The sequence below is a fragment of the Sitodiplosis mosellana genome, unplaced genomic scaffold (genome assembly GCF_009176505.1).
Source record: "Sitodiplosis mosellana isolate CC-2019 unplaced genomic scaffold, AAFC_SMos_1.0 Smas_scaffold_1, whole genome shotgun sequence".
NCBI lineage: Eukaryota > Metazoa > Arthropoda > Insecta > Diptera > Cecidomyiidae > Sitodiplosis > Sitodiplosis mosellana.
Window position 1 is genome coordinate 14828131 of NW_022595244.1, and position 23590 is coordinate 14851720.

At 36.2% G+C, this 23590-nt stretch overlaps 2 protein-coding genes across 13 annotated transcripts; both read left to right on the forward strand.

The window, feature by feature from the left end:
* The first annotated feature begins 66 nt into the window (after positions 1-66).
* LOC129565718 (ras-like GTP-binding protein RhoL) lies at positions 67-6736 on the forward strand. 2 transcript variants are annotated; one of them, XM_055440887.1, is made up of 5 exons: positions 67-217; positions 4576-4896; positions 5001-5044; positions 5224-5341; positions 5458-6736. In XM_055440887.1, exons 2-5 carry the CDS (start codon positions 4707-4709, stop codon positions 5661-5663), a joined length of 558 nt encoding a protein of 185 aa, XP_055296862.1. In that variant the 5' UTR covers positions 67-217; positions 4576-4706; the 3' UTR covers positions 5664-6736. The 2 variants fall into 2 exon arrangements, with proteins under 2 accessions (XP_055296862.1, XP_055296852.1); XM_055440877.1 differs by lacking the exon at positions 67-217 and adding an exon at positions 421-1118.
* A 141-nt stretch (positions 6737-6877) lies between these two features.
* LOC129565464 (TBC1 domain family member 4) lies at positions 6878-23546 on the forward strand (the record flags this gene model as incomplete). 11 transcript variants are annotated; one of them, XM_055440424.1, is given in 11 exon segments in its annotated part: positions 6878-7154; positions 7338-8040; positions 8322-8618; positions 19770-20309; positions 20383-20723; positions 20836-20934; positions 21247-22027; positions 22118-22275; positions 22347-23094; positions 23184-23352; positions 23463-23546. In XM_055440424.1, coding segments are annotated over 10 exon segments (3337 nt in total), but the record flags the coding sequence as incomplete, so codon positions are not given.
* Between the last annotated feature and the right edge of the window lie 44 nt (positions 23547-23590).

The following is a 23590-nucleotide window of genomic DNA, read 5'->3' on the forward strand; positions in this document are numbered from 1 at the left end:
TTGCCGCACACACCAACACACTCACACACAGACCGTTTTCGATCGAAGCATACATGAAACGCTCTCAGAGCACAACAGGAATTGAGATTGTATCACAATTGTTGGGCTCAGTTGTTATTTAGCTGTTGTCACAGACGAAAACGTATTTCGCTCATCGGCACTCCAAGTAGTTCCACACATAAAAATACAGAAAAAAACGACTTCATTAACTCGCACGGTGTGTTGTTATTTTTTTTTTCTTTTTTTCACTTTTATGCACGTTGTTTTGTCGTGTTGTTGTTAATTTTGATTTTTAATTCCGTCACTGTAATTTCCACTTTGCAATCATTTGTTTCGGTTGATTGTGTCGCGCGTTGATTTTCGTTTCCGCGAAAGTAAAGACTTGTCGTTCAGTTTTCCATGAACGCGCGATTAAGAAACGTTAATTTATTATCTACCCGTAAATGTCATCAGTTTGTGTTTGAAACAGTTTTTGTTTTTAATTCTCGTCTCTAGTACAAATATCATATGGGTGTTTAATTCAAACCATTAAGAAATTGCTCGATTTTTTCTTTATTTTGGAGTTGAATTTAAAAATAAGTTACCTTTTTTGCTAGTTTTGAGTTCAAAGTCGGTGGAAAAATCTATTTTTGGCGCAAGATTAATGCTATACGATTAAAAAGAACAACGGAATTACTAAAACAAAAAAATTTCTACGTACACACATAATTGTTAATCAAACATTTATGTACACGCATAATGACGGACGAATTGTTTTTTAAATGCCGAGAATTTAAGCCAAAATAAATGAGCTACCTATTTTAAACCACTTGTTGTGTGTGACCTAAAAAAAGCATTGGAATAAACTCAATGCACGAATATTTCAATTTACACGTAACACAATGAACGGAAAAGGTTGATGGGAGAGTATTTAATGAGGTTCATTTGCTTTCTACCTTCACTCGTTATCATCGATCGCTATCTCGTCCAACTCAATCAAATTTCCTCCTTCGGTTAGAAAGTGAATTGTGTGTCTGTGTTTTTTTCCATCGCTCTTATTGTGTGAGCCATTGATCAAGTATTACGAAAGATATTTAAAACAACATCGTCGTCGTCATCACGTCGAGAATAACGAGAAGGTGTCATTTCTGTTTAAATATGGCAAATTCATAAACAATTAGTACCGAGTTAATCTTATCTGATTTCGCAGAACAATAATCGAATTCCAACCAAGAATTTGGGTGTTCATATACAAATTTAGTTGGTTTCGTAAATGAATTGCTCTCACTGTTGACTCACAAATAAAACTCCAAGAAACAAATCGTAAATTAGATGAATCAAAGCACAACAGCGTTTGACCAACAGAAAATTGCATCAATTCCATGCTGTGATTCAGTCAGAACACAATAAATAAAACATCAATTGTATATCACATGTTTGATATGTGTATTTGTGCGTGTGGCTTCTGACGCCAACCGTATCAGTGACGCGAGTGTGTGACTAATATTGAGACGAGTACTGAAGGCTGTTCCGATATCGGAGAATGAGAAAAACATATTTCAATACTGATGATTTAACTCATAACATCAATTGTATATCGTTTTTTGGGCAAACGGTCAAAACGTTTGCTGTAGTAATGTTTCATGTAATCTCCGTTTGTAATGATTCAAGTGGTTCGTCATGCTTACTCAGTTGATTGAATTGTGTAATGTGGCAGAACTGATCTAATTGATGCACATGTCGAAATCAAAAGTTTTGACCGCGATTCAGTTCAAACACCGCGATGCAAATTCCTCCAGTGTTCGTCGAAATGATTTTAACGTTTTTATTCTCATTTCGTTGACGATTCCATTTTTTTCTTTCTTTTTTTTCTCGCTCTTCACATAAACACACTCCATTTAGTTTCTATTGAAAAAAGTTACGTGCCAAGCCTGGATTTTGCCAATCGTAAGCATAAGATCGGTCGATCAAATGAGAATACGAATAAGAGAATGAAGAGAAGTGAAGAGAAGTGAAGAGAAGAAAATATTATGTAAATATCAAAATGGTTTCGAGCCATAAATCGATGCAAAGCATTTATCAAGTGATATTCATATTCGATTTTGTTTAAGGCCTTCATATTCTTATTCTTATTCTTTCGTTGGTGTATGTGTACAAAGAAAAAAAGGACACAAACTCACTCGGAGACATAATAAAAATATTGAAATTCTGTGCGTATGCAGTTTTTTGTTTTCCCTTTTTCATGTTGTGGTATACCGACCGCTCCATTCATCTCTCGTCTACGTTTTTTGTATAACAAATCAACAGGCGTGAGCGTTCGCGCTAGTGAGTGAGTGAGTGAGCGAGCGATAAACGCCGACATTTTACGATACACACACAAAAGAAAGAGAAACTTCAACAGTATAATAAATGATTTGATTACTGGCTGGCTGACTGCACATACAAGCCGAAAATGTCTTCATATACGATCAGTCAGCCCATTCAAACATTTGTCACTTTTATTTATCCGTTTGGAAATATCAAAGCTATTGTCTGAAGGGAAAAAACCCACAGCAAAATACAACGCACGTTTCGATCGGAAAATAATATCGAGAAAAAAACGACAACCAGATACACGCTAAAATGCACAAGAGGAAGTGTGATAACGCATTACTATAGGGAACCTTTTTGAATTTCTAAACGGATGCATTCGAATGCTCGTTTGCACATAGCGACAGAGAGATTGTCAATCAAATCGTGAAAGAACTCTCTATGCACACAAAACACATACAAATAACGAATACATTGTTCCGAAGAACGGTCATTGCGTTGAATTTTGTTTTAATATATTGCTCAAGAAAAGGTCGATAAGTCACTTCATTTGATTGCCTTTGCGAGTAAATGGCCGTTGAACGTGGGCGTGAGTTCAACAAAAAAAAAATTCCGCCGAAAAAAAAACGATTTTGTTTTCTATCGTCTTCTGAAACAGCTTTGTTTATTCTTCGCTTTCATTGAAAGACGATGAACGGTGTATAAAAATATCGAGTAAATAATGAAAAAAAAATGGAGTTATGTCTCCTGTGGAATTTGGCAAACAAAAAACTGATTGAAAAGCATCGAGGTTAATGCTTTTTCGAATAAAAAAAAATGCAATCAAACATTTTGGATGTAAACAGAGAAATGGTGTTTTTCTCTTCTCTTCAGGCCGGAATGTTATTTAAAGAAAATGGCAAATGGTGTGTATTATGTTTAATGTTATTACGAGGAAGAATCAGCATGTGTCTCACGTAGCTAAACAAATGTTCGCCTCAACAATAATTGCTTTTTGCAATTGCTAGCACTAATGGAATCTCGGGAAAACTATACATTTGTGCCTAGCCATGCTAATTATAATCGGGCTCGATTTGCGGCCTATATTGAATTGTTTGTGTATGGCTTAAGAAACGCCTTATCTTCGTTGTCTTTTGTGGCAATTGCCAACAACAAGAGAGAGATAGAGAGAAAGAAAGGCAGACTAAAAGGAAATCGATAACTACGATAACCAATCTAATCGTCGTTTGTGCTGGATATCGAATATGTGACGATGTCTTAAATGTTGACTTTATTTGCAGTTTCTAAATTATTGATATCAAAGTGTAAACAGACCCATGTTTGATATAGCATACGCAAAGAGACGAAGAAATTTTATATCTTTAGATATTTTATTCAAAAAGACCGGTTGATTGCCCGTACACGCATTTTATTTTTCGTCTGTGTGTGTGATTTTAGAAAATTTCGTTCGGTGTACCATTCAAGTGTCAGTTTGCAAGCGTGAACCGGTCTTTCGTTTAATTAATTTATGGCATCAAAATGTCTTTTCATTTTTCCCCGCGTGCGAATACAACACAAAGAAATCACAATGATTATTCAAAACGAGGGGCTTATTTATCATCGCAAGTGAGTACTGAATCGCACAAAGGAGGAAAATAGTTTTTACATCATTTTGGCGTCTCCACTCTCTCCGTCTATTTTTGCATTGAGACTTGAAGTCTCAAATGCAAATCTATATGGTGGAAATGGAGACGTCAAACTGATGTTTCAAATGTACGGGAGACTATCGTCGTCCTTTATGCAAATTCACTCGCGAGTTCAATCACAGAAAGTACAGCGTTATCATAACGAATCAAGGCGAGTCAGTGCGAGTTAGACGAATTTTTTTTTTTTTTTCGAAAAAAAAACAGTGATTCGGAAACTCATATGGAAGACTCGCACAATTGCCTAAATTTTTCGTATCGACTCGTAAGATTGGCATGACACATAAGCTCCTCGATTCAAAAGTTGTACATTCTCTTCGTTTGCGTACGTTTCCAACTCCGTAGGCTTGCACTCAATTCTCGCACACTCATAAAAATTATCGTCAATTTGACGGTTAATTGAGACAAATATACTTGTTGTATGTATATATACACGTATATGCAGCAGCGGCAAAATGATGACCTCAATTAAAGCACTTTAAAAGACACATTTTTCACTTGAGTAACGAAGATGTGGCGGCGGCGGCGGTGACAGTGGTGTTTAGGGAATCGGAAAGAATTTCACATGTTTATTTATATAGTTGTGCATTTTCATTCATTGCAGAAGACGCAAGCTGTAAAACGCACAATTTGAAACCAAGAAGAAAAGAAACACAAGCGCAGAACAGTAGCAGAGAGAAGATAAAGGAAGCAAACACGTCGCTGAGACAATAAAAAAACGCAAATCACCACACAATGAGTTCGAATTTGCGCCCGCTTAAAATAACTACGGTCGGCGATGGTATGGTCGGCAAAACGTGCCTGCTCATCACATACACCCAAAATGAATTTCCTCAGGAATATGTTCCAACGGTGTTCGACAATCACGCGTGCAACATCACCGTTGACGGCAAAGAGTTTGCACTCACACTATGGGACACAGCCGGTATGCAGCCCATTTTGCTTGTTTCAAAATATAATGCATTTTAATCTTTTACAAATTCAAGTTTTTAAACTAAAATACTGTTTTCACTTCTTTAAATATTATAGGGCAAGAGGACTATGAACGATTGCGGCCGCTAAGCTATCCAAATGTAAGTGGTGAAAAAAGTTGAAAATTTAATTATTAATTCATTAAAATCGCATAAATTGTGCAATTGAATATGTCACGTACGATGTTTGAAAGTTGATAAACGATCACATCTAAGTCGAACGGGTATTTTTAGAACCAAACAATAGTATGAACTGATTTGTTTCTTTCTTTCTTATTCAGACGGATTGTTTCTTGGTTTGCTATTCGATATCCAGCAAAACATCTTTCGACAATGTGCTGTCAAAGTGGTACCCGGAAATTCGGCACTTTTCACCAAGTGTTCCGATCATCCTTGTTGGTGAGTATTACACTACGGCATTCTTAAATGATTCTAGAATGAAAATGGTGTGGTAGACAATGGTTTTGCCCGATAAATAGAAATCAGCTCATAATCCATGTTGTTCGACATTTTAGGTACAAAAAGTGATCTACGCATTCCACATTCCGAGAAATTCGTGACATTGCACGAAGCAAAGAAGTTGAAGCAGAAAATCAAGGCATTTTCCCTGATCGAGTGTTCAGCGAAAAAGAAACAAAACCTCGAAGATGTATTCCATGAAGCCGTACGTGCCGTAGTGAAAAAGCCAAATGTTAAACAACGTGCATGCATAATACTCTAAAATGTCGATGCAGAATAAAAAAAAACCGCACAGCAAACACACAAAACTATCGAATACATGTACACTTTGTGCCGCTCTCACTCCTCATGATTCTTCTTTTTTTTTCTCAACAAAAAAAAACACACATGGATTGAAATGCATGGACATTTCTCAAACAAATTACTACTACAAGAAAAGTCATCGCATATGTTAATTCATCCATTCCCTCGCCGGTACGAAACAATGAAAAAAAATATCAGTACCAACAACAATAATGACTCTCATATATACTTAACGTATCTTTTTCTCGATTTTTTTTCTTCTGTTGTTGTTGTCGTTATGAAGTCCAAATAGAATAAAGACCATTACAATGGCAACAAAAGGCATCGAATGCGTGGCATTTATGCAAAGAGAGAATTTGAAAAAGGATCCGAAATATTTCATTCACATGTAAATAATTCCATTCTGGCATCCACTTGATATTTGTTCGTTTCAATTTATGAGCGAACAACCCAAAAAGAACGAAAAACAAAACAGATGTGGCAAATAAATCATATGCTCCGAACTTTAGAATGCTCAACATGAGCTGCTCGCAAAAAATGTATTGAACATAGCCTGTTCATGTGAACTGAAAATGATCCAGCTCCTCATTGCAAGACATATTCATTCAAACACATTTTCTACAAATGATTTTTAAAAAACAGACCAAATCATTTCCCGATTGAAGTAAGGCGTTTCATACTATTTCCATTTCAAATCGATTTTCTTCCTCTAAAATTTCGTTGAATCGATTGTAATTGTGCAGGTATCATACTGAGGTCAATCTAAAAAAAACTATATTTAGATAAACACTTATTTTGTAGAAGTATAAGCCGATTATACGGGCTAATGTGAAATATAAATCAATATTTTATTCAATATTTTTTTTTGTACATCATTTAATTGTAAAATCACCCAGTCATTTTTGATAAAAATGTATTTTGCGTGTAAGATTTTAAGTAGAAGATCCAGATCAAAGAAAAACCAACCAACCAACCAACCATTTATATTTTGTATTAAGTAAATGTTTTCATTAAAACGATGAGACCATAAAATCGCTCAATGTTTTACTACATTATCTAATCTCAATCGATTTGGCAATGGAAAAATGATTTATTTGCTTGTCGTTTGCAAGGAAAAAAAAAGTCGCTTTGAATTGGTGAGTGTAGTCAGCGCCATCTATTGGGAGAAAAATGTGCGTATGAACAATGAGAGAGAGATGGTTATATATGATGAGCGAAAGGGCCTTATACACAATCCAAAAGGTAATTTCAAAAAGTGACATTTCAACTGACGCATGCGATTCGTCAACCGCTTTTTATCCATACAGATACATCTCAACCAATTCGATGTATACTTGAAACTATTTTGTATGGAATTCTTGGTGTGTTCCATGGGCAAAATAACAATCCATCACACATAAAACTATATAGATTCTTTCCACATTTACGATTGAAAATCGTAACGGGATCGGTAGTGATAAACATCTAGTGTTTCTTTTTCATTGTTCTTTGTATTTTCTTCACTTGCCACTGCATTTCGATCATAAATATTCGATATCGTGCTAAAACCATTCGCTAAACACAATGGCAAATAAATTCAATGTTCTGTAATATTGTTTTTTTTCTCTCCTCTGTTACCGTGTTGATAATTTAGCAAAAAATAGAAAGAAAACTTGTTGAAAATTTGTGTGAATGAAATTTCGACTGTTTTTGCCATAGACAATGAATGAATGAATGAATGTCAAAGTGATTTTTATTGGTGCTTTGAAACTGAAATAAAATACCATGCAAAACTAAGTGCAAGAAAAATCAATGATAATTGAAACTTCGAGTGGCGCAATGCACATAAAAAAGAAAGCACCACCACTGAAGGTATAGAACGAATAACAAAAAGAACAGAAAATACACTCGAAACGTTGCTCTTTGAAGTTGGAGTACATTCAATCGGAGTGTATTCCGTATTTTTCAAGCCAGTGTACAGTTCGTTCGTACGCTAAGTCCTGTGTTTGCATTTGTAAATTTTCGGTTGGCAAAATTGGCACTGGGTTTGATTATAGAGCTTATGACACTTTTTTTTGCTGTTCATTGAAAAAGTTTGCTACGCTTACAAGGATACAGTGTGTGTGTTTATCATCTACGTTCCAGACTTTTGGCTACTTTAAAACGATCAAAGTTTTATTTGATATGCATTTTAAAGTTTTGTGTTGACGTTGAAAAATACCGAGTAATATTTCGATATGAAAACAAAGTTGATTTCGATGCAATGGCGCGGCTGTGCCTCAGTTGATCCCCGATTTTCGGCGGCAATGCTGCCATGGACTATTGCTGATATTTACAGTCGTGAACAGTTTACAAATGTAAGTAGAAAATGCGTCCTGAAACTAAAAATAGCATTTTTCTTAGTCGAAAACATAACAAGTTATTTACGTTATCATATAATTAAAATCGTTGTCCTTGAGCATAGAACGTTTTTCTTCGTAGTTTGAGCGAGGTTTTTTCCCCAAAAGAACCAATCAAATTAACCGAATTTCAGCTGAATATCGATTAATCTTAATTTGTATAACACCGAAATTCGATATAAGCCCTGTAATTTCGGAATCACGCATATTAATAGCATTTTCGTAATTTGTTTGTTTAGCTATCGATCGGCATAGAAAATGGTGTTCTTGAGACGTACAATGAGGATTTTGAGCTTCAGTTCACGCATCAACTCAAATATATTGTGGGCATTTGCAAAATAGCTACGGCTCAAAATGCGGTGAACTGCAAAAGTAAACTCACGGAATTTATAACATTCCCAAATCGACGGCCCCAATCCACCATAATCGACGAAGTGAACGCCAAGGCTGGCGTTCATGGTATCGTCTACTTATTGAAGAATCCCCGAGATCCATTGCTGCATGTATTTTTATTCGAGAGTCCACATTTGGAGCAGGTAAGTCAATCTAAATCAATTCGTAGAAGAGAAAAAGATACAACACAAATCCCAAGCGAATAAACAACAACTCAGGCAAAATATTTTTTTTTGGTATATTTCCTAATATCGAGTGCTCGACATGGTACAACGGCTTTTTCATTCGAATTGTAACATGTGCCGTAATTGGTAGCACGAAAAAAGGTCAAAATGACATTTGAAAGATAACAGCCGCATTTTATTCATTTTATCGCAAAAAACGTGCAGCTAATTAATAATAATTGATTTCCTTCACTATTTCGAGTCATATTTCGTTAAATGTTCAAGCTCTTGTAATCACATAAACTCTCCCCGAAAATTAATGAAACGTAAACAAAGCATATTCCAATGATACGAAATACTGTTTACAAATCCACCGAAGGATAAATTGCAAAAAAAAGCAGTACAAATCCTGTATGCGATTAATGCCCTACATTTCAAACACGCAGGTGCCAATCGGTCTAAAACGTGATAGCACTCACAATGAACGTGTTTCGCGCAAAGCACACTCACACAACACAATCGCTCACGGTTATTTTGCCTGTATTCGTTACATTCGAAATGATTATTATTTGACTCGGTGTTTTTCTTTTCGTTTGTTTTCGACTTGTTTCCTTCGTGCATTTCACCAACAGCCAGAATGATTTTCACGTTTCAGTCGCATGCTATGCTTTCATAAACAGACAGATATTATTCAGTTGAATAATATTCACCCCAGAGTGCTGCTTCTGTAATAATTCTAATGTCCACTCGTACAAAATGTATGTAGCAATCGATTGGTGAGCAAAATGAAATCAAATACGAATTAAATATGTCACAGTCCAAAGAGATCTCAATCGAAGAACCGCATAAACATCGCGCATGTGGCTGTTTTTATCGATCAAAGCACATTCGAATAGAGTTGAACCATTAACCGATGTTAAACGATGATATGATTGTCAACCAACGCCCAACAATTATTGACAAACGCTCAACATTGATGGGTATTACCCAAAATCATTCAAATACCTATTCATTTCATTCAATAGCTTTATGATATCGATTACAATTTGGCGCGACGAATGAATTGAAAGCAGTGTTCACGTTTACCGTATGTCTAATGAACGAATTAAAAATGTATGACAACCATTCATGCGGTTGATGATCGTGGCGAAAAAAAAGGACTCGGTTCGGTTTCGTTTCGTTTGAGTTAATATGACTTATTGGCAAACTGCAGTTTCATGCAATTGTCATTTTGTATCACGATGAAATCACATGCAATCTTTGAACGCTATTGGCATTCCCCGCTCGTTTCTTTTCTTTTCTTCGTTTTTTGTGATACATTGAGAGCTTTTGATGTACATGCGAGCAATAAAAACCACTGAATTCTTCGAATTTCACTAAATTCAAATCAAAACAGTATTTTCCACATCTCGTTCTTTCTTGCGCTGAACGTGTGGTCGTACATGTGTTTTCTATCATGGCCATGACTAAAATGTGCACATGATGATTGCAGAATTTTCATTTAAATTGAAAAAGTTCAAAAAGTCGCGTAATTTTATGGAAATTCATTTTGCTGATATGGAAATCACTTCATCCAATGACAGTTACTAAATTGCTGCATATACTATTCTCACGATAAAACACCTACATGCCTTGCTGAGCGGCCCCCTTTCTCCAACGGCCTCATGAGCTCTCTCTCTCTCTCTCTCTCTCTTCTCGTTCTCAACGTCTTTTTTGGCAGCATATTTTGTTTTTGTTGTTGCAGTGACAAAGTCAACGAATAGAAAAATAAACAACGGCGCGATTATTTTCCGCTCAACGAATACAAGCTTGGCTGTTCGACTCGTTCCCTCTGGTGTATGTGTCGAAATAGTTATTCTTGGCCGAGAGCCAATTCGATGCTTGCTATATGTGTGTATATATATTGAGGACGGAGAATTTATGGGAAAAATATCATTTTTAAATTTTTCACAAGAGATACTAAAAAGCAGCAAGCAAACAAAGAACGAAAACGGCATCAGACTGTCTGTGCGATGCAAATTCACTTCAAGTTCAATCCAAAAATGGTTTCCAGCCTGTGAGCTAAAGCTGATCAAATATGTTGAAAAAAATTTGAGTCACATTTCAATAACATCATGCATTCAGAAATTGCAATGGCTGACGAGGGAATTCGATTAATGAACCGGAGATAACCGAACTTCGGTTCAAACTTGCTCACCGTTCAAGTCAACTACTATGCACATTTCAAATTAAATTTGTTTCGAATTTATTGTGTTGTTTTTTTTTGTCGCTTGCTCAAGTAAATATATAGAACTCATATATTTCAATTCGAAACTTGTTCACCTTTTTCAAATGTGCTGTGTCAACGTAGAATTTGTTATTCTCCGCAGGCCGTGCGCCCGCAACAACCCAGATGCACACAGATGCCAGTCTCAGAGCGACGAAGAAACAGAGCGCGATTTGATTGCTTTCAAGAGAAAAAAAAATTGAGCAAAAATGATTGAAAAACAGCAAAAGTCTGTAATAAATTTCAATATTCATCATACTGATGCTTACTAAGCATTGCTTATCACTATAGTGAATGTTTAGATACTTAGTGCGCTCTGAATAATATTGACGGAAAATAACATATTCAAGGCACATGGTAAACAATCACCATAGGCAAAAATTAAAGAGTAATCCCAAGAATTCTCATTGCAAAATATCCTGTTTATCTCTTGTGGCGTGAGAAATAAACAACATAATAAGAGTGTTTGATTGTTTTGCTCGTGCTGAGGCTGTCACATGCATGTATGTTTTTCTGTTGATTCGCAGTGCACGCGAACGTGTGACTTGATTTGTTTTGCGTAGCTTTTTATGTTAATTTGATAATTTATTCATCAAGAAAATGATCAGTGGCGCGTATGCGTCCGTTCGCACACAGCCTCCTTATCCGTTTATCTGTCGTTAGATACGTTTAAGTTTTTTTATCTCTCGGCCGTGTGCGAGAGAGCGACTCACATTGATTTTCATGACAAACACAAATTTTTGCGCTCCCAGTGAGTGAACTCTCTTAAAATGTGTATGCGTATGTGTATGTATATGCATGATAAATCTAGTAGCAGCTTTCACACACACTCGGTGCCAATGACAAAATCAACGACAATAACATTAAATAAGGTATCTACGATACGATCCAAAAACCTTTATTTTAATATTCAATTGCTAAAGACAGTGTTTTTCGTTCGCTTCTCGGTAGACATGTGTGTGAGAGCATGTATACGAAGAGAGAGTGTTGGCTGATTCTGAGAGTGTCTCTCTATCGTTTCGCTTGCGTCGACTTTTTGCGGTCACCATTCCCAATACGTTCGGTTGAACGTTCAGTTGAAATTTTATCGTCGATCGGTTTGAAAGTTTTGCTCAGCAGCAGCAGCAGCAGCAGCAGCACCGCAGTCACAAAATTCGAACAGGAATCCAAATCAAATTACAAAGCTCACCACATTTAAATGTGATATTTTACGACGCGCTTCGTATATTTGCATACATAGAGCATAGGCAGAGAAAGAGAGAGATACAGAGCAACGGAAAAACTGCGGTTCTAAATTTAGTCAAGTTTTTAAACGTAAGAAAGTATTGAATACGCTGTTTGAATCAGATAGCTTGTTTAATTTGTGGATGAAATTGATTCAACGGCAATGTGATAAAAAGAAACTCGATTCGAGTGAAAACCAGAAACTATTTGGATTGAAAAAATAAGTAGAAGAATAAAATACACAAAGAGAAAAAGAGATAAAAAGTGAACGGATTTAATGTGCCCAAGAAATTTAATTCGAAACTCATTTCCAAGCTGAACAATAGCGCTCTTGCAATTTGATTATTTTTTTTAATTGTTTCGTTTCTTGTTCGAGCAAAAAGATAATTACTCGACTTTACAAAACGCAATTGATTGATTGAAGAATTTACTTACAACGATGTTTTATCATTATTAAAAGCAAATTATCTGCTCGATTTTGAATCGTGAGTGAATTTATTCGTAACAAAATAAGTGGTAATTTCACATTCAACAGAGAAAATTGAATAAATATTGAATGATAGAAAACTCCAACAGCAAAACTCAACAGAGAAAACTGCATATATCTGAATCTAGATGTGGTAAATCGGTTTACTGTAAAATAAACATTGGCCAAAGACATTGAGACGGAATAGCTGACTAACTACACCAACGGGATTCAAAAGTGACTACGGCGACGACGAAATTCTTCTTCGCTTGAGCGGTAAATTATTATTACATTTTCACGTCTCTTTTACATCACTCAAAACAAATTATATTTTCCAAGCGGACACAAGCAACAATCATGTTTACAATACCGTTTCATCGTGATAATATTTTAATAAGTTCCATGAGTGATGCATCAACACTGTCAGTGCCGAAGCGTCGATATGTATGTGTGATTAATGAGTTGTACTTTTGCACAGCCGCGTGCCCAATTTGAATGCATCACCATTTATTGTTGATGTTGCTCATAAAAAGGGGTTCAATAATTCTTTAACAACAATATCCGTGAAATTTGTAAAAAATCAATTGAAACCGCAAAACAATATTAATCCTATCGAAACCGGCTTTGCTTATGCCGTAACGGACTCAACTCATTTAACTATACTCATTATCGTTATAAATTGCTTGTTCTGTTCAAATTGGCAATTTCTGCACAAATTTGCTTATCAATAGCAATGTCGACATTTGGCAGCAAAACACGTTTGAGTCGAAAACATCACACTGCCATTTGCACAAAAACACACAAAGCCAAACGCATCAAAAAGCAATTCTAACAACTTGATTTTTGCACATAAAATATTTTGAATTGTGCGTCATTCCCTTCATCTTTGTTTTGTTGTTGTTTTCGCGACGGAGTGTGTTTTCGGGTTAATTTTTTGTGTGTGTTTTTTCGTTCATTTTTTTCCAATTTGAATAAATACTAACATTCGATCTGTTGGGTATATATTTAGCATGGGTAACAAATGAAATAAAAATAGTTTCTCACTTTTCACGTCTTCGTTCCCTTCATTTTCTTTTACAAAAAAAACCATAAAGACATTTGAAATATTTGAAATACGCATTTACTGTAGAAAAAATCCACCGATATTTTGTTTCAGACATTGAACTTCGTACCAAAGAAAAATAACAACACGAAAAAAATACCATGCGGCCAATTCCCATAATTTATGGTTAATAACACATTTCCAAACACATTTTAATGAGTTCGCATTAGGTATGACAAAAGCGTTGTCATATTCATCTATATAAAGAGAGAGCATTATGTGCGTTGTTGTTGCTGGGTCTCTTCTCTTTCTTTTCGCCAAAATCGATCACTGTCCACCGCCGAATTGGTGTCATACATCCAATTTGACGTTGTCGTCTTCTTTGTCGTTTAGATATATGGATGTGTTCATCATTGAAATGTGACTCGCCGAAAATTCGTAAACAAACTGATTAAATGCGAACGATGGCAAGGAGAACACTTTTATTGGATGATAATAGGTTCTCGTTGTTGCATAATCATAATCGCATTGTATTAAATGGATGCAGAAGCACAGTAAACCACAATCAAGCACACATTTGCCATTTCTTCATCCGAAATGGGCGTTTTTCAACACTGATTTTGATTTTGTGTTACGTTCGTTGGTGCTGATTTGTTATCACCACTCCCACGGTTCGAATGAGATGGAAACAAAACATACTTCTCACTTCCGAAGGTGATTGCGTTTTAATTGGAAGTGGCAACTATATGGTTTTTGTCACTCAATTTACATTTCTCTGGGTCAACACAAATTTGTTGTGTTCAACGATTACAGCAATTAAACTGTGTTCGCACATTCACATGCACAGCACGCGTTAACATTGACAAATGATACACATTTGATTGGCTGGATAATTATTGCTATTGGCACCAAGAGACAACATATGTGAGCTAATCGGTTCGTATAGAATTTCAATGTAAAAAAAAATACTTACAATCTCTCTATGCCATTCAATTGATGCCGATAAATTAATTCCGAATTAAGAAGTATTATCGTATTATGAAAATGTTTTTCGTTGCCGGGGATTTTTTTCTCGCACAGCAGTTAATTTGGGCCAAAGGCTAAAAAATCAATAAATCTTTGTATTTACCCGGTATATAACTTCCGACATTCACTATCAATCAACGAATCCCACTATAGTAGCTTCTGATCCGAATTGTACAGCAATTTTTAAATGACACCCATGTGCTGTTCTATTGTAGAAGGCTTCGGTGTAATTGTTTCTCTCGTTAATAGCATTCAAAAGACCGAAATTGTCACACGAGCGCACATTTACTAGTAAAGTAATCTTAAAATGTGCATATACGCTTATTTCACCAATAAACTTCGAAAGGCATTCAAATGATTTAATGGAAAATGTACATATTTACACGTTGATTTGCGGTGTGTATTCTAAAGCAAACAGTATTATTGCTTTGCAAAGTTCAAGTTTGAGTATGGAGTGTATGTGATTTGGTGAAAGAGACTGACATTTTTTTTTGTCGAATCATCGAAACTCAATGCAATCCAATGTCAACTACTAATTTTCTAAATAGAAAATATTTACTTGGCCATACTTTTGTTGTGAGTGTAAATTTACAGATTGAGGGGTTAAAATGATCATTTTTCCAAACAACACTCAGCATTTATTTAAAAAAAATTCTTGATGAGCTTGACTTTTATTTCGATTGACAACAGCGACTAAACTACCAGGTGGTAAACAAATTCATGGTTCATTCTTTGCACAAACACACATCTAATGTTGTCGCTTCAATGAAGCTAAACAAGATGAACAATTGAAATAAATGATCAAATTGTTATTGATTGCGGTTGGGAAAAGGGCTTTCTTTAACAATTAATTTGTTTTGTATTAAATTGCAGCAAGTGGCAATAAAAAAAAATTGTCTGTCCCCATACAACAATATCGACATCGCAATTGTGGTTAACGAAAAAGATATTAAGGCAGTCTCCATGTGATAATTGGCCACTACACGAAATCATGATAGACAATACAACAATTTAGAGACTGTTTGAAAAGATTTTAAATAAAAATTGAAACTCATTGAGATTCTTGAGTCAAAATCCGAGTCGCAATTATTACAATTTTGCCCGAAGCCATGATTTAACACAAAGTTCAAAGTAATATGACAAATAAAAACACAAAAGGAAAGAGAATTTTGAAAGACAATAGAGAAAATATTGAGCTTCCTTGCTGTTGGGCTGTTATTTATTCGGCATGCATGATTTCAATTACGTCAATTGTTTTAAGCAGCTTGTTTTTGTTTACTAATTGATCAGCGTGCAAAAAATGTATACTCAGAACAGTTGTTATTGCAATGGTTTCGTTTTATGTGACTTTGCGATCGCAATCGAAGTTCGTGATTCTCTTAGATTGATCATCAATTTGTGTGGTAAAGCATACCAAGAATGCACAAATCAATTTATTATTCGTTTTTAATTCCTGGTTGGCGGCGCACGCTAAATTGAAACTTATGAGATTTTTATCTCATCTGTCGATTCGCAATGGTTACCAACAATAACAGCGACACCAACAGAATAAAAAGTGCCAACAAAAAAAAAATGTGAGGCTGCAATACAGTCTGAGATGAAAAGTTTGCGATAGCTGTGCACCTCCATAAAAACCAGACTGACCTTTAGGAGAGTTTGAACCAAGGCAACCACGTCTATGAAATGTGCAAACACTCATTACGGTTGTGCATTGTGTGGCAATTTCGTTGACGACTTTAGTCCATATTTGATTTTACGTTGTCGATTACACTCTCACCTGAATTCATCGTCTATCGTGCAAAACGTGCTATTTTTTAAATGAAAAAAACACATGTAAATAAATAATTACATAGAATCACCATTCTTCCCATTTCTGGTTTAAATTTATGATTTTCATCATCGCTAATTTTCAGAATATTTGCTGCTGTTGACATAGAAATTTCATGGTTCTTTGCATTGGCAACAGTTTTTTTTATTAATAAATATGTCTATTACCGTTGATACTCTGATAGGAAAAAAAAACCAGATAAATCAATGAGAACGTTCGACTCATTACCTTAACTGGGGAGAAAAAAGAAACGATGAACTCTATGCTACTACAAGAATAACATGTGAAACATTACTGCGAACAACGACCAACTTTTTTTATTCATCAATTTATGGTGGAATTTAATTCAAAAAATATTGCATGACACTTGAAAAAAAAAACGCAGTTATGATTTGCGCATCGGCTCGCCCGTAGTCATGAAAAATCTCCAGCCACACAACGAATCTGTTCATAAATATACAAATAATAATGATGTTTTTCTGTGCCAAACGATGAATCGAGAGGGAAATATACAAAATTAATGTATTATGCGTATACGCACGTGAATTTCGACTTAAAACATAATAATTGTGTGCTATAAAAAGATGTGACATTTGCTTCCAAAAAATAAACCTGATTGAATGAGATGACAGAAAACTAGAAAAATGAAATAACAAAGTATTCCCAGCTTTTGAAATAATCAGATATATATTATATATTTATTCGATATGAACTATGAAGCCTAATATTCCGAACGTAAATTTCTGGGCGTGCGACACTGATGACGCAGCACACCGTCTATCAATTTAATCGCCGATTTGTGATTATTTCAATGGCTGGAAATACTTTCTTACTTAATTTTTCTTGTTTTCTGTCATCTCATTCAATCAGGTTTATTTTTTGGAAGCAAATGTCACATCTTTTTATAGCACACAATTATTATGTTTTAAGTCGAAATTCACGTGAAACCACTAAAACTGGTGTCGGGGAACGTGAAAAAAACGCATCTGCGTCAAACCGCGATAAACGATAAAGATAACGCGTGTTGGAACAAGGAAGCCAAAACATAATGCTAGTTTGAATGTCCGATTGTATTGGGAAAAGTACCGCAAAAAAAAACATTCTAATTCTGGTTTCGTGCGACAAAACTCTCCGGAAGAGAGCAATATTTGAATAAACTAATGTTCGCTTCTATTTCAACAGCATGAAAATGATTGTTTTTTTTTTTCAACGGCAACAAATCAGACATGCAAACTTTGAAAAATAAAAAGATTGCGGAAATCAATAAACAACTGAGAAATCGTCGAGAAACAAAATCGTCAGATACATTGAATCAGGCGATCGATTAGTTTTCGGGTGTTTCGACGTGAATCTTTGAGTCGGCTGCCAATATGTGAAATAATCGTTTTTTTTTGTACTTCACGAATCGCTCTGAATGTATCGGTTGTGTTGCAATGCGCAAGCCAATTGAATCAAATCGAAACGAAACGAAGCGTGATGTCAAACTGTTTAAAATTAAAACTCACAATTGGCATTCGGTTTAGTTACATAAATAATACATTTGATTGGTGACGAACAGCACAAATGATGTCTTTTTTTCTCTCTCTCTATCTCCTCTCAATCTCAATGTACACACAAGAGAATCAGATTTTGATCTCGTGCTAAATTGAATAGAAACTGCATCATTTCATAATGTTGTCATTATTATTCGAGAGAATTCATATCGTCACTTGTCTATCAAATGGCAGAAATGATTGCATCAGATGGGAGGCAGAGTAGAGCATAGCAGAGTGGAGTGCAATGAGAGAAAAAGAAATCTAAGTCGACTAGATTTAACGAGTCATGGCCAATGCATCGAGTGCAAATAACTGTTTCTACTCCACTTTTATATAACGTTGAAAATGCAAAATAGATGTGCGTTCAGTTTGTTTTCTTCTCATCATACATATTTTATCTCCCTCTCTCAATGTATACGCAATGCAGTCACTCGACAATGTTATCTAAACACGATGCGTGAGCGATATATTCGTCGTTAACCGTGTGCGACCAGTTTGCTTCGACAAATATATTGAAATGTATATTATGATAGTTTACCTTGTGAGACGGTGTTTTGTAGAACCTGTTGCTGCACTCCGCAATGTAATATCAATAACAGAGGCGAGGCGAGCCGAGCCTAGCTGAACCAGGCACACACACACACACACACACACACACATACTGCATATTTGCATCGAACCCAATGTTAAAATGAATGAGCTAAAGTGAATGCTAAATACACACAGTTCGAGTGTCTATTGAGACGAATGAGTGTGCAAAAAGGTGAACTCGATTGGATGACATTGACAATGAATACCGCATTCTAACAACGGCCATTCAATGTGTATACAATCGAAACCAAACAAAACAAAATTGCAAAGACAAATGGTTAACTTAATTTACTTCAAATTATAGTGAACTCACATATTGTTTTCGTGTTCCTCTCCCTCTCTCTCTATTTCCAAATGGGGCTCACATATTAGAAAAACACTCTAAAGCACAAAAGAAGAGATCAATCATCGTTTGGTCAAAAGGCAAATGATTATCATTCGCGTCAAATACATATATTCATTAATCGAACGGGGAAAATGTAAATGCATATGGTTTTATGCAAATTGTTGAAGAATATATTGAGTTTTTTTCTCTATTTTATAAACTAACCAAAGTGAGAGAGAGAGAGAGAGCCACATAGAAAAAGTAAGGAAAAAATACCTCAATAAAATAAAAAAATTTGATAACAGATTGAGTGCCGCAGCTTTGTTTATATAAAAAAAAAGAAGAGAGAGAAAAAATTAAAATCAATGTGAACCGAGTGTATGGACTATTGAACCAGTTTCATATCTTCTGTCGCCAAGTGCATAGTTTCCAAACCATTTATTTCTCTGTCTCTCTTTTTCTTTCAATTTAAAATTCATCACGTAAAATGTGTACTCAAGTGCATTTGTTGCATTTCGAAAATCGATGTCTCCACCGAAACGAATGTACAATTTTGTGATCAATATTTTCAATGACTTTGTGAGTCGTAACCACACATATGAGTATGTTGTTGTTTGCATTTACTATCAAAGCCATTTTCTCCAGTTTTTTTTTCGTAACCTACTTAGCTAAATTTTAATGATATTCACGTTTTTCCCGCAGCGATTTACTTGGAATGCTTGAGTGTGTTTTTTTTCTTCTCATTTTTATTACTGACGATATCAAATAAATGTGTTCTTAAAACCGATATTTTAAATTTTCTTCCAATTTCCAATTCCAATTTTCAGATCAATAGTCTGATGCACTTGATGCGAGACTCTCCACAACCATTAGGCGGATCAGTTGGTTCGATTCCATCAACATTTATTGGACGCACATCGGCGAGCAGTGGTGATTTGCAAACACTTCAAAAAGCATTGAATGCATCGCACGGCGTACACTCGACACCAGCATCGAATTTAAAATTTTCCGAATCGGTTCGTAATGCACAGCATGATGGCAGCCCATCAATAGTATCGACACGGAAGATGCACATATCTCGCAGTTATTCGCACGATTTAAAGAGTCACGTAGATAGCAACAGTAATTTAAGCATTAGCAAAAGTGGTCATTCATCAGCCAGCAGTAGTACGGTCAATTTAACCATGCCAGACATTTCGCCGAGCAACTCACAATTCTTTGAGGTGATGTACGTGGGTAAAATTAAGGTGTCCCACAAACGTGTACCATTCTCATTTATCGACGATGCACTTCCAAAATTCAAGGCATACGATACACAACGCATTCGGCTATTGCAACCACAATTTCCAGAACAACATCAACAGCAGGTACGTTGAAAGGATTTTTGAATTTAGTATTTTTAATCGATGGCATTTAATGCAAATGAATACATCCGCATAGAACTCAGAAGCCGACCAGCATACTTTAGAAGTTCCACAGACATATGGACGCCGCGGTAGTAATGGTAGTATTTCTGGATTGTCCCCACGGGGAAGCATGAGCCAATTGGCACCGCACGAAGAAACACACGAGGAACACGAGGAAAATGATCAAGATGATGATGAAACCGCCTCCAAAGGATCAAACGAGTCAAAAGAATCGAAGGAATCAAAAAAGTCGTACAATGAACGAGTTCTGAACACAAACTACGAGAATGACAAAGACAATCCAAGTCAACCGACAAAGTGTCAAATGCTACGACGCAAAAGTTTGGCACCAGCTCTTCACAGCACACTTATCGAGTAAGTTTTCCACTTGTTTTCTCTTATCTGTGTCTTCACCTTAAACCAGTCTCATTGAATGACCATTGACCATACTTTCTGTCGAAATTTTCGAATGAATGTGAAACCACAGCGGAACAAATGCAACCTCAACTAGCGCTAGACAAAGCGAAACTGAAAATGATAGCATCAAAAATAGTAATGATTATATTGATGAAGTTCAAGGCGATATGTGAGTTTTCGAAATCAATTTTCATTGTGTTCTGTTTTGTGTGCCGTTCGTAGTTTTGCTTTACTCGATTTTTTTTCGTCGAATTTGCTTATTTTTCATTTCTATTCTAGTTTTTGTACTGTTCAATTTGCTATTCGCATCGTTATATATTCTTTGCTTGTAGTTGTTGGCTATTTTCGACTAAATGGCAACTCTTTCCGAAGCATGAGTTTGCCTTAATCTATTTATTCGACTTTTTTGTTTTGCCTGGGCATGGCGACGACTTTTTTTCCCAACATTTTCCAATAAAGGAATTTTACTTTTCGTTTGCAGGACGCCAAAACGTCGAGATCGTTCTGCATCGATTGGATCGATTCCACAAATCGATCAGAATCGCACCATGGTTCTGTTGGTTGGAAAAGAAGACATCCGTTTGATCAGTCCCGATCGCAAGCAGGTGCTGTTGTACAAAGATATGAAAGACGTGGCAAGCATTTCTCAGGGTCATAAAAACTCCGATCATTTCGGTATCATTATTCGCGATTCACGAAACGATGCCACTGCAAATGGGGGCCATGGCTACATTGGATATGTGTTCAAGGTTCAATCGGATTCGGTGGCCGATGATATTATCACAGCAATTCAACAGTCGTTCATTTCACATTCGGAAAGCAAGAAAATTCGTAATAAAAACCAAGTCTTTTCTTGTGAACACTGTCCAATGTTGTGGTACCACAAACTATGCACCGATGTCGAAGGATTGAATGACAAAAAGGCACAAACATTGATTTTCCGTCGCATCGAACAATTACCCGAAGATGAACAGGATACAATCTTTGCTAAATATTATGGTGCCGAAGAGATTGCCGACCATTCGTTGGCTGAACAAAACCAATTTTTGATGATGCTCTTGCGCGCTCACAGCGAATCACGTCAACAGCGGCATGTTCATGACACAGCCGAAAATCGAACGGAGTTTTTGAATCAATACTTGGGCGGCAGCACTATATTTATGAAAGCGAAGCGATCATTGACCAGCTCTTTTGATCATTTGCTGAAACGAAAAAACAGCAAAGACGAAGTGGCGCTGGCTCAAAAGGAGAACAAAACAAAGGTTTGCAATCAATTTCTTTTATAATTTTTTTTTTTAATTTTTAGATGAAAGATGCCATTTCAAAAATGTTTTCTAATTTTAATTCTTCAGGAAGTAAAAGTGTCATCAAACAGTAGTGAACATAGTTTCAAAAAGAGCGATGAAGAAACTGACGGTCCAACCACATCTCGGCCAAGAACTGGATCGATGGATTTGTCGGCTGCATCAAAGCCTCTAAAAGAGGAACCAAAATCACCAATGATGGATATGTAAGTTCGTAAACTGAGTTAACCGAAATGAGCTTTCTAATACTCACTTCCCATTTTCTTTCCATCTCTAGATTTATGAAAGTGGGCAATAGTCCGAAGGAATCGAGCAAAACGGGTTCATGGCGTCACGAGATGCTACAGCGAGTCGTGACACCATCAAAGAATGGAAATGAAGCAGATAAACTGATGTCGCCGCTTCGAATGCGAAATCGGCAACTGGTTAATATGAAAAAGCGTACCAAAGACGACTATCGCGAATTATGGAAAACTGCAATTCGTCAGACGATTCTCTTGATTCGCATGGAAAAAGAGAATGAACGAAATCAAGCACGCAAAGATGAGCACGAACGAAAGAAGATTAAGTTGGATTACGATGAGATTATGCCATCTGAAAAGGAGGCCGTTCATCGTTGGGATGTATTCATCGGCAAAGAGGTGAATGCAGCCGGCGTTGTCGCGCATAAATGTGACCCAAAAGTGATATTGCAAGCAATTAAAGCGGGAGTACCTCGCACAATCCGCGGCGATGTGTGGAAATACTTGGCCGAACAATTTGTATTGACAACAGCACCGGTCGATGTTAAGAAATTCCCCAATTACAACACACCCTATAGTGTCTTGTTGAAAAGCCTAACGGAACATCAACACGCGATCTTCATTGATTTGGGCCGAACGTTCCCTAACCATCAGTACTACAAAGATTCGCTTGGTGTGGGTCAACTATCACTTTTCAACGTTCTCAAAGCATACTCAATTCTAGATCCAGAACTTGGATACTGTCAAGGCTTGGGTTTTATTTGCGGCATTCTACTTTTGCATGTAAATATTTTTTTATTATCACGTAAAATGAGTTTTTTCTTTTCTTCTCTTGATCACCAGACTAAAATATTCCATTTATTCGTTTCCAGTGTGAAGAGGAAGAGGCATTCAATTTACTGAAACACTTGATGTTCCGTCGCCAGATGCGAGCCAATTACTTGCCCGATATGAAACAATTCCAATTGCAATTGTATCAATTGTCGCGTTTGATCCGAGATCGACTACCGGAATTGTACAAATGGCTGGATGAAAATGAAGGTAATGATCTCGTTTTATTGCATTCGACACACGTGGATGACTTGAAAATGTCAACTTGAATCGAACTTTAATTTGGATTTAATTCAACTAAATCTTCTGTTTCAATAAAGTGTCACCAACGTTGTATGCAGCTCCATGGATCTTGACCGTGTTCAGTTCGCAGTTCGCGTTGGGTTTTGTGACGCGCATTTTCGGTACGTTTCTCATTGAATTCAGCAAATACAATGTATTTTTTTTT

Excerpts from the sequence above, each read along its gene's own strand:
- LOC129565718 (XM_055440887.1), top strand. The coding sequence starts at position 4,707 with ATGAGTTCGAATTTGCGCCCGCTTAAAATAACTACGGTCGGCGATGGT. Across the intron at positions 5,045-5,223 it reads GGCCGCTAAGCTATCCAAAT|ACGGATTGTTTCTTGGTTTG; the intron begins GTAAGTGGTGAA and ends TTTCTTATTCAG. Across the intron at positions 5,342-5,457 it reads TGTTCCGATCATCCTTGTTG|GTACAAAAAGTGATCTACGC; the intron begins GTGAGTATTACA and ends TCGACATTTTAG.